This window comes from Eurypyga helias, unplaced genomic scaffold (assembly GCF_000690775.1).
Source record: "Eurypyga helias isolate BGI_N326 unplaced genomic scaffold, ASM69077v1 scaffold11304, whole genome shotgun sequence".
In the NCBI taxonomy this organism is placed as follows: Eukaryota; Metazoa; Chordata; class Aves; order Eurypygiformes; family Eurypygidae; genus Eurypyga; species Eurypyga helias.
The window spans coordinates 51,952-63,428 of NW_010245660.1; the positions used below are offsets into that span (position 1 = coordinate 51,952).

The following is an 11,477-nucleotide window of genomic DNA, read 5'->3' on the forward strand; positions in this document are numbered from 1 at the left end:
AGTAATACTGTTCTCAAAGAGGCAGATCCAAGACTATTACACTCACAAAGTACTTAAAAGAAAACCAGTCACACCATCAGCCTGATGGTGTGCATTTACCTCAAAACATAAATTTGCGTCTACATGGGAATAGCAGGGGCAACTTATTTATTCATTTCATACGCAGAACTACCACATCCCTGGTTTCCAGATGGAACAACTAAGCCTGTGCGCTTAAAGGCTTAGCTGAAGGTTACTGGTGTCCTGAAAACTAAGGGGGGAATCAAATTTCATTGGGAATTTTCAAAACTTATTTCATCCTACCTGGAGTGAAAGACAGAAAACACCTTTCAAACACCACTCCAGAGGCAAGAAATGTTCTGGTTGGCCCCAAACCTTTCATTCCTTACAAAAATCAGAACTTCTCATTCCAATTTTGAAGACTTAGATTTCCAATCACATAGCATAAAACTTGTTATTCTTTCGAAAGGCTAAGTCATTTCAAAATTGTAAAATACAAACCTTTCTATTCTGAAAAGAATGAATAGAGCAGAAGGCATTGTCCCTATCAGAAGGCTTTTTAGAGTTTTCTTTCTCCAAATTAGTTTTTTCTTGAAGGCAACACACAGGTGAGTGTTTGAGCCTTAGTATTTAATAAATTTGTCAGAGCTATAGTCTGAATGCTGGAAAATGGGTACAGGCCCACACAGCCACAGGCAATTCGGGTTTTTCTCTGTGACTCAGTTGACGTTGTAAGTTTGGGATAATACTACGTATGTGCCTGACTGAGGTGCTGAGATTCATTAGCTGAAGTCTATAAAACACTCTGAAGATAAGTGGTACCTATTATCATACTGTAATTAGGTGGTAATTGAAAGATGCTGGATAAACATTATTAATCATTAATATTCATAGAAGCAGCACTTCTGAAAACGCTGCTGTGACACCTGTTAGAATCCTTTTGGGACAACTATTGGCGCTGCAAGCTGGGATGCCCATGTGCTAGTATGCACGCAGCGTATTCCCAGAGCACACGTGCTGTACTGCCAGCCTGCTTCTGGTCAGAGTTGTGCCAACAGGGGTGGCTGGTGACCACCACACGATCGCTGCTCCCTCTTCTGTTGCAGCCCCTAAAGCACCAGGTCCAGCTGACAGCAGCTGGATGTGCCAGCAGAAGGATCTGCTTTGAACAGGTGACCACGGAACATCCTATGTTTTGTTACTCCTTAGTAACCACAAGCTTCATCGCTTCAGCATCATACAGTTCAAGTGCAGAAAGCACAAGTCTTCCCAAGATTTTAAAATTAACATTCTAGTCTATATTATGCATTCCTTAAATACTGTATACATGCTGTGGCATTGCAAACGACAAACAGCAAACTGCCCTAAGGGGCTCCCATCCCTTGTCCACAGCCAAGTGGCCAATCCCTTTTCCAACTCTACCAGCACCTTTTTTGACAGACCATTAGACTAATCTCCTTCAATGCCTTCATTGATGGAAACTTCCTTCTCCCGAAGAGCCTAGTATTTTCCAGTACTTCTTTAGATCCATTTCTGCAGTTTTTCCTACTGCCAGTCCTAAATAATCCTCCTTGAATTTAAGCCTACTCCTCACAGATGCAAATACTTATTTTCTTTCTTGTAGCAGTGGCCTTCTACGTATTTGAGGACTTATGCCATGCACAGAAGTTGCTGATTTGAAGAGTGTCATTGAGAAAACTGGATTTTTTTATTTGTGTGTTAGGTCACATAAATCTAAGTGTTCAATGTCAAGTCAATTTGAAAATTTTAGCATTTTGCCTGAGCCTGACCTGCTTCACTTCTTTAAGTACCACCTTATCCCTAGTTGAGCCACTGTGCTCACCACTTTCAAAAAAACTGGAATTTCCTACAGTTCTTTCTGAACAAGATCTAAGACGCAGGCTATGACTGACTTGAGGGAAATTCCCAAGGAGGTATAGGCTGGTGATACAATTTTCTCTTTCGTTTGATGTATTCCATTACAGTGCATTATAATCACCCCTGTTAAGTTGGTTCAGAAATGGCTACAGTTCCATGATACAGGATTTTCCAACTACTCTGACAGCCAAGTAACATTTAGATTATTTGATGCAATTATGACCTGTCCTTCTCAATATCAGTCCTGTTCTGCTGTCATTTTCCTTTCCTGAAGCATCCAGATTCTCAAGTCTTATGCAAACCCTCCTGCCTCATCTTATTACATCTTTTCCTAGCAAACCGGCCCTTATTCTAGTACAACAGGATTTGATCACAAACATCCTCATAAAGTTAGAAGACACTGCATATTTTAGGAAAGAAAAGAAATCTTACATGTTCCTCTTCAAACTGGTCCCCACCAAATGCAGAGACACAAGGCTTGATACCTCCCGTTCCAAGGGCGATCAAAAACAGACCAACCATAGACAGGATCCTTCATGCAAGAACAAAAATATCACCATTGCAGAACCTTTCCAGTGTTTATGAGAGCATTTTAGTGTCACCCAACCATGATTCCTCTGGTAGCATTGTCTTTTGCAGACGGGTAGTGATGATGAGCCAGCTAAGTGCGAAAAACAAATTAAATATCCTCATTTCTGCATTCAGTACCAGTCGATTAACCAAACTGGTTTTATCAGTTTGTTGCTGTTCTGAGGCTCAGTGGACATACTGGAGATCAAAGATCTGTGGGATTATTTTTCACTCATATGAGAACAAAAGATTGCAGAGATCAATTGAGAAAAAGGTAGAGTGAGGGGGAGCCTTTTCCTGTAGCCTTCCAGCCTGGGTAAGCACAGAAAAGCTGTCTGAATTAGGCTCATTCTTGGGTGCTTTCTACTTCCCAGTGGTCCTTAAAATACTGCTGTTGGCCCAACAGATTACGTCTGTAGGGAACAGGAGTGTCAGGACTGGTGAAGTCTGGGACAAAAGGAAACTGTTCTATAAGTGAGATGTGCTCCTGCCCGCATGTGCATATTTTTAGAGCTGTCACCTCCTAGGGAAAAACAACTTGGTGGTTTCAGAGACTCCAGCTGGGGAACAACTCTGACAAGGCTGTCAGTTCAGAATCTAGAGGGCAAGAAGGGTTGTACTCTATAGAGAAACAGGCCCCTTCCTCTGCCTCATTAGAAAACGTATCTTTGGTGTTGTGTTCCCATGCACACAGGGGAACCTTGCTGAGCTGGGCAGCTATGCTGATGAGGAAATGAGGGAGGAATGAGCCTGGTGCAGGCAGTTGGATGGAGGAGACCAAACTCCAGTAGCAAGGTTTAAGAGAGAGGGGTGATCAGAGGTGCCTGTGTCAACGGGCTTAGAGTGTTTATGGCGGTTTCCAACTCCTTCTGGTGCATTCACACTCTAGCTCTGCCCTTCTGCTCTTCCTCAGACACTCCAAACCCTTCCCTGATAAAAGCAACCTATGCACAGCCCCCCAGCTGCTGGCCTGATGGAGGTGAAACAAATCAGTCCTGAGCAAACCAACTACCACTGCAACCAGCCGCAAGTGCTGCAGCTTCAACAGCTACTTACACATGAACCGTCTGGTTGCCCAGGGAGGGGATAGCACCGACTGACTTTATCAGGTGTCCAACCACATACACAATGGAGAGATAGATGATCGTCCTGTGAGGAAAGCAAACAGCAGTGACTGAAGGTGCCGGATGATGTACAGTCCAAAACCAGAGCATGCCTGTGCTTCCTGATACGGCAGGTCTACTTGGCAGACGCACAAGGAACTGGTGTGTTCATACCACTATCAGAACAGGCAGCTATCACTTTTGTGTCAACACTGAGTGCAGTAGAAAAAAAAGATAGGCAAACAGGTTCAGATGAAGGAGGGATAGCCCCTGCTTTCTTTGCAGATGTTGCTGAGAAGAATAAACTAAAAATGTTCCAATCTTGTCATGCATGGAAGGCTGCAAATAGAAGAGTGTTGTTCAGGTCCAACTCAGTTGTCAGATTGCTAATAACTGGCATGTTGTAGCTTGGGCCTAGGGGAATCTCTTGACTGGAAGGCATCTATAGTGACTGTCGTGCACTTTCAACCCACCTAACACATCTGAATTAAGAGCATGGTTTTTCCATTACAAGATCCCAAGTACCTCTGAGGGACTGAGCCCATCTATCTGCCTCCTGTGTCTTGGTGAGGGAAAAGAAGAAATCTGACTAGGAGGATCAGGCTCTGGAGCATGTTCATATTGCTTCATCACCTTCAGGATTAAGAGATATCTATATATTTATGTGCAGATGACACACTCAGAGGGAATGGAAGGACTTCACATTACAGAGGCACTAGAAAAAGCTCTATCAGCTTTGCGCACAGAGGTGGTCCTCGATGCCTCCAAACCCTGGCTGCAACAGCTAATTTAGAGCCACATCAGATCATTCCCAAAAGCCCCTCTAATCTGTTATCCTGTCCTCAGTATTGGCTGAGGTCCAGCTACTACAGCAAAAGCCACCTCCCATTAAGTCACAGCAATTATTCCAGGGAAAGTCTCTTGCCTAATGCACAAAAGTCTGCATAAGGATTTACCTTCTCACAACATCATGCTGCAAGATAGATATCCTCAAATACCAATGAATATTAAGGTGGGTAACCTTAAATAATGAAGTTAATAAACCCCCATTGTTATTTTTCTCATTCAAAGGGACGAGAGTGACTAAAATTCAGCACAAAGAAAAAAACCACTGGTATCTTCTTAAGAACTTTCTCCTGGAAAGACATATGGGAGCTGGTTTTTTCCTGTTTAAACTCTTCTGCCAGATGTGCTTAGTCCTAAAGAGAAGGGTTTGGCTGCACTTCATCACTCTGACAGCCAAGACTCCTCAGACAATGAACAAACAGTGCCAAGTAAAGAGTGTCCTATATCCAGCTGCTCACCACCACTCTGGGGCAGATGATGGCCCCCAGATTATCAGTGGAAGGGAAGACTGTCTATCTTACTCAGGGAGATTTTACCTGGTTACATGCTGAGGGAGATGATCTGGCATAAAAATGGGTGTGCTCACGCATACCCTATGCTGTGAAAGCATAAGTAAGTATAGTATAGTTAGTGACATTTCATCTGAAACTGCAGAATCTAGAGGATGACACAGCTTCCTCACCATCTTTGAATCCTTCTCAGAAGCAGATCTTGGCAAGAGGAGAGTTAATCACCCTACACCTCAGCTTCCTCCAGGTACATAGGGAAGGACAGGGGAGAAGTGCACTTGTGACATTTAATTCGTTCCAACTGTGTTGCCTGTTGGCCCTTGGGTGAAAGCAGAGCACAGAACAGCATGAGCCAACAGATCAGCTGTTCATCTGCAAACAGAGAGGAACTGACCTTCCGAAGTGTGTCTTCGCTGCACTCTGAGCTAGCTCAAAACTGGGAGCATGCACAGCACTGCCCTTGCACAGGCTGCATGGTGTAGATGTATGTTGTCTGCATTACAGAGATGTCTTCACTTACTTGTATTTCCCCAGCCATGAGTCTGCCATGATGGCTCCAACGACAGGTGTGAAATAACACAGCGCGGAAAAGGCATGATACACAGCGGTGGAGAGATTCTCATCCCAGTGGAAGAAACTTAAGAAATATAGTGTCAGGACAGCTAAAAGGAAACAAGCAAATCACACCAGATAATTAATGTGTATCTCTGCAGGGTAAGCAGGAAACTACATCATGGTGTCAAGAAAACCACTGATTTGTCTAGCAGGTATGAGCACTGTTGTGGAAAGATCTGTGCTTTCAGACTGGTTCCCCATAATCCCTGACACGGGAAAAGCTAAAGTGAGATATATGAGTATCAGGCATTCTTTGCTCATAAACATTTATGTTTAGCTGGAAAATACATTTTCTAGCTTATCTTACCGTAACCTGTAGTTCTGTTTATGCACATTTTCTATTTGCAAATTAGGTGCCTGTATGATTCAATTCCCAAACACGCTGATTGCACACAACTATGAAATATGTAATACACTGGAAAATCAGGTTTGATACAGAGAGTCATATAAAAATTTATACTGGGAGGTATATTGGGAGTTCTCTAGTCCCAGCTTCTGCTCAGAGCAGGAGTAGCATCAATGTTAGGGCCCACTGTTCACACCTGCATCCCAAAATGCTGATTTGCTTTGAAAGATGGCTGAGACCACATAGAGCACAGCCCTGGAACACCAGGTCAGTGTATAAAACCCAAGGATGGGAAAGTCGCTTCCCCGACACGAGCCACATACCTCTCATGCCATAGTAGGAGAAGCGCTCGCAAAACTCGTTCACCACGATGAAGGCAATGCTTAGGGGGTAGTTGGAGCCACAGAGTTTCTGTGGGAGACAAACGAGAACGTATCAGTTCTGAGAAACCCTTCACCCCAGCAACATATCCCCACAGTGCCTGGGTGGTAGAGAGAAGTTCAGTACAAAAAAACAGGCTCCCATTGCTGCTTGACTGGCCTGTAGATTGGACTCAAAGGAAGGAGGGGACGCCACACCTATCTTGGTTTGGTTAAGACTCCCCAGTGAATCAGCCTGGCCAACATGGTCCAAGTAACCAGTGCTACAGGGATTCGTGGGCTGTCAGCAGCCCACCATGCTCAGAGCTCCAGAAACTCCAGTGGAAGTGTCCTACTGCCTCTCTGCTGCAGTGCAAAACCCCACTGAGCTGTAAAAACACCTTCAGATGCCTTTTCTTCTACACTTCACACAAAGCTACTGCCCTGCCCCAACACTGCTCCCTCTCCTAGTACCAGACTTTGCCTCAGCAACTGGTAGACCCCAGGGAGCTGCTGTCTGCTTCTCCCTGAAGCCACTCCCTCCTCTGCGAAAACTGCCATCAATCTCTGCACCTCACTTGCACGGAATTGTGCCACTGTGTTCACTGAGGCACAGCGTCAGCCCTGCATCCCGCACTCCCTCAAGTACGACATCCATTCCAAGCACATCAGCATAGTTACAGATAATTCAATTTATTAATCAAAACAAAACAACAGCAACGGGACAGTCAAACCTGTCTGAGCGTGGCCACTCTTTCACCGAATCTCACTTCACTCCAGCTCAAAATCAGCAGTTTCCCAGTGAAATACAAAGCATTTAAAACAGATGAGTCTTGGCATGACCTTGTGTGGGCCTTCGTCCCTTTTGCCACCCTACTGCGGTTTGAACTAAGCAGCTTCCAGCTGCTTAGCTCCGCTGCCTCGCAACAGGGAAAGCAGGTTTTCCCAGCACTGCCCAGCCTCTGCCAATTAGTGAGAGAGATGGCTGGCCATGCACTTGGTGAGGGATGGGCGCGGGGGGGGAAGAGTGTGATATTAACAGCTGCATTTATATTTAGGCTTTTAAACAGACACGGTGTGGGCCAGTGAAGTGAGATGAACTCTTTACATGCATTTCTGTGCCTCGTGTCGGAAATAATGAATTCCTGTATTTCTTCCCAGAGTCCCAAATGTAAATACAGATACCAAAATAGATGTGTTTATTCAGGTTTATTTCACCACCAAGAGACCCAAGCTTATTTGGATTCCCAAAGCAATGGCATCAAGTTCAGAAGAGCTTAATGATGCTGTCTTGCTCAACAATACAGAAAAAGCAATGAAAGAGACTGGCTGTCCAAAAAAACAAACACCCACACCAAAAACCCCAAACTCGCTTTCCATTACTCAACCCAGCATCTCTAAAGACAAATATTTTTGTGCCTTTATATCTATTTTTCTCTCAGTCTTCATGGACTGCCTGTTTATTAAGAAACCCTTGGCCTCTTTACTTTACTAGAGTAAATGTGTAATTATCCATTTCATTTATTATTTACTCTGAAACCATCATGCTCAGCATATGGCTTGTAAGACAGTATGGTCCCTTGGAAACTGCACTGGGGCCTCCTGCTTTTAGACTAGCCTGAAAATGGTGGCACATATAAGCTGCAAATGCAGAAACACACGAGCAGAGGCACAGACAGAATACCTTTCTCCAACAAGGTTTTTGTAATAAAGAACAAAAGCCGTAAGAGGGAAATTGTTTCCTGTGGGTGCTTGGAGGCATTTTCTGAACTTGGAAGTAAAATTGTATAACAGAGATATTTTTCCTCCTCTCTTTCACAGACCTCACTATCAGTACTGATGAGATTTAATACCATTTGATGGAGAGGCAGAGCATGACTGTTCAAATCCAGGCGGCCAGGTGTCAGGATCCCTGCTGCCAGAACTCACCCCTCTGCACCCGATGCACAAGCCCTGCTGGATTTAGCTGCAGCAGTTAAAGGCATCAAACATCACAGTGTCACCTGCAGTGACAGGGAACCTGGCAGTGACTTATTTCAGCCACTTGTGCTCTGGGATGGGCACTTACAGATGAGCAGGAGCAAGCAGGAAAGGAGAGCAGGAAGTGGTGACTTCCCACCTAAACCTCCCCAAGCGCCTGAGCCAGGAGCCTGAGTAAGTGTTTACAAACACAGAGCAACGACTTACAAGCAGGGGCACTTCCATCAGGCTTGTATGTCATGAGGTGGCATCGGCACACTCAGAAACCCTCATGTATTCTCTCCGCTGCATCACTGACCTGCCTGTGGCCTGCCTGGACATCCAAAAGTGGGCAGCTTTCATCCATACGTACAGCCAGATGTAGTTTGTTCGCTTTCACGAAGGAGGACCTTGCTCAGAGCCCCAGCAAAAGCAAAGAGGTTAAGCCTGGATCACGAGCGCACAGACAGTCTGCTGTACTTAGCTACAACTGTAAGCCTGGGATCTGCAGGATTATGGAGCTCTTAACGATATTGTGGAAGTTGATAGTCCGTATCTTTGGAAAAAAGAAAGGTCACTTAAAGTGCCAGCTACAGGAGACGTTTGTTTTCACCCCTCCTTCTTGCTGACTAGCTGCAAAAGGGGACAGAGATTAATATTTCACAGGAGCTCTGGATATCCAACAGTTAATGTCTGCACACTTCTTAACACTGCGAGTTAAATAGTTGGCTTGCTAACAACATGACTGTGAGCTTTCAGAGCAAGTATTACCATACTGTCCTGCAAGTCAAAGCAGGTGCAATACAGGCCCCTTTCTCGCTGAAGTCAACACAGTGTACAGTTTTTAGGGGTCAAGCAGTCAACCAGAATTAGCCTGAAAACCTGCACAAACATCAAAGCTGCAATGCAACAACATATTCACCTGAATCTAACTTTAAATGAGAGCCAGAAGATGTAAAACTGATGCTCTGGCACTACAGCTGGGCTCTGTAACACACATCAGTGGCCTGTGCTCAACCCCTGCCCTTCCTTCGGCTTTGCAGCATCGGGGGACCCTTCCCGGGGGCGGGGGCTCATCAAACTAAGAAAATGCACAGGTCAGGTCCCTCCCTCCCACACACAGCATCTCCCTCCACTTCAGAGAAGTAAGTACTTTCCCACAGGGAAAGTGTGTTCAGGAAAAAGGGAGCAGTCAAAACCCTTACCCTTTTTCCTGGACAATGGGACAGACCACTTTTTCCCTTTAAGCTGCCCTTTCTTAACTTAATCAGGTTAGTGGAGGGATTTTTGCCTTGAGTTGTTAATGCTTATTTCAGCCCTGTGCAAGAAAGGGTGTTTGTCTCTAGCCAGAGCACAACAGAGGAAAGAACAGAGAGATCTTGCAATGTTCAGAGCAAGCTGAGCAGAAAGCAAAGCAAAGGAAACCAGCTGTAACACTCACCGGGGATTTTTTCTGAACAGGGAAATCTCCTTTGGGGGGATCATCTCCTGCAGAAATAAAAGCGAACAAAGTTTCCTTGGATTCGTTTCTCTGAAAAGCGTTCATCTCCCCTCTCGCCTTGTCTCCCACCATGCTATGTGGCTGTGGTGAGTTGCCTGGGAAGATTTCCAACCTCAGGCATGAAGTTTGAATCAGTTTGAGTTAACCCTAATTGAGCACACTTGTGCAGCCAGGGCAGAAAGCAGAGGGAGAGGCTACCAGGAAAGACAACTCCAGAGTTCAAGACGAGTCAGGGAGCACAGCCTAAACCATTCGCAGGTTGGGGCAGTCAGCACTTGGTGGCACAGACATCCCTCTTGTTTGGCATGCCCCCAGCTACCGTATGTGCACCAGCCCAGCCCAGCACTCTATGCTGAACAGATGTGAACTGAATAAAAATCCCAGCTCCCAGATACCTCTACAGCTTGCGGATTTAGGAGCAGAGCGTGCATCTCCCTCCCAGTGAAGTAATTACAGGTTTATTCTGCAGGGATCTCATTCCACTGAAAAGCCACACATCCATCTCCAGTCATAACTACTGAAATGCTCAGCACGGCAAATCCTCGGACACTGGATGTCACGGATGCCCGCACTGTGTTAAACCATTTCTTTGCTATCCCAGGGGTGAAGTGACATAGGGTTCATTCCCTCAACAATTCCTTAGAATGACCTTGCCTTTTCCTATGGGACAGTTTAATCAGGAGGGCACAGCCAGCACCCAGGAGCATTGCCAAACCCTGCCCCCACTTCCTATTATCCAAAAGGCTCCCTATGTGGCAAATGCATCCTACGCTGGGCTGGGAGCTCCTGGATTCCCCGTGCAGCTATGTGGGCTCAGGTCCCTCCAGGTACCCTGCTGTTCCTCCTTCCATGGGGGGAAATGTCCCTCTTCCCATGGGGCCAGAGGAGCTCTTAATCAATATTCTTCCAGTGCCAGTTTCAATTACAGAGCAAAATGCACAACCTCGCCATAAACCATCCTCAGTGGCTGTGGCTCTGCAGTATTTTCAGCGCAGTGCAGGCAATGTTTTCTTGCCCTTACATTGGCTCCTTTAAAAGGCAAATGTTCAAAGAATTGTTCCAAATATTTCTCCCTTCTCTTACCAGCAGAAGTAGACACCACACTCAATCTGCAGTTGGTACAAGGAGTCTCTAACTCATCCTAGCGTCCGCAGCAAGTTACTGCTAGCACTTGAGCATCACAAGACTCAAGTCTGCAGTTGACAATCCAGGAGGGAAACCTTTGCTTACACCACAGATTCTTAATTTGGGTCCAGTTATTACTAACAAGACATGGAGAACACTTAGATAATGGACTCTGATGTGACAGAGTGCACAGAAGAAGCATAATTACTCCCCACATTCCCCCATGTGTACTGGCTTTGCTTCCACTGAAGATCCCCAGGGATCCCATTTCACTCTTGCTAACTGAGCAGCTAAACATGGGGCCAACAGCCCAAACTTCAGCTGAGGCCAGGAAGGTCATTTCTTATTCCCTTTTTCTTCTGCAACAGTGGCAAAGCAACAGTTAGGTACCTCCTCTGTACTGCCACAGACCAGCTCCTCTTCTTCTGACCTCCCACTGATTCACACACTGGCATGACCTTGCTTTTCACCTGGCTCACACTTCCCAGGTGCCACCAACAGCCCCCAGGCAGTTGGGGTTTGTTCAGCCTATTTCACAGGCACAAGCAGCTCAAAAGCACACCCAGCTTTGGGGGCTGTGCAAGGAACAGGCTTGTGCATGCTGGTCCTGTCTCCTGCCCACCAGGTTAGCATGTACCCAAGTCCTGCAAGTCTGACTCTGTGTTC

At 45.7% G+C, this 11,477-nt stretch overlaps 1 protein-coding gene across 1 annotated transcript in view; it reads right to left on the bottom strand.

The window, feature by feature from the left end:
• The window catches only part of SLC15A2 (solute carrier family 15 (oligopeptide transporter), member 2), a 38,689-nt gene extending 28,931 nt beyond the window's left edge, over positions 1–9,758 (bottom strand). Inside the window, exons 1-5 of the mRNA XM_010150150.1 lie at positions 9,627–9,758; positions 6,191–6,278; positions 5,427–5,568; positions 3,505–3,597; positions 2,311–2,410 (exon numbers count right to left, since the gene is read on the bottom strand). Of these exons, the coding sequence (XP_010148452.1) occupies positions 2,311–2,410; positions 3,505–3,597; positions 5,427–5,568; positions 6,191–6,278; positions 9,627–9,758 (555 nt within the window). The remainder of the gene's footprint in view (positions 1–2,310; positions 2,411–3,504; positions 3,598–5,426; positions 5,569–6,190; positions 6,279–9,626) is intronic.
• Between the last annotated feature and the right edge of the window lie 1,719 nt (positions 9,759–11,477).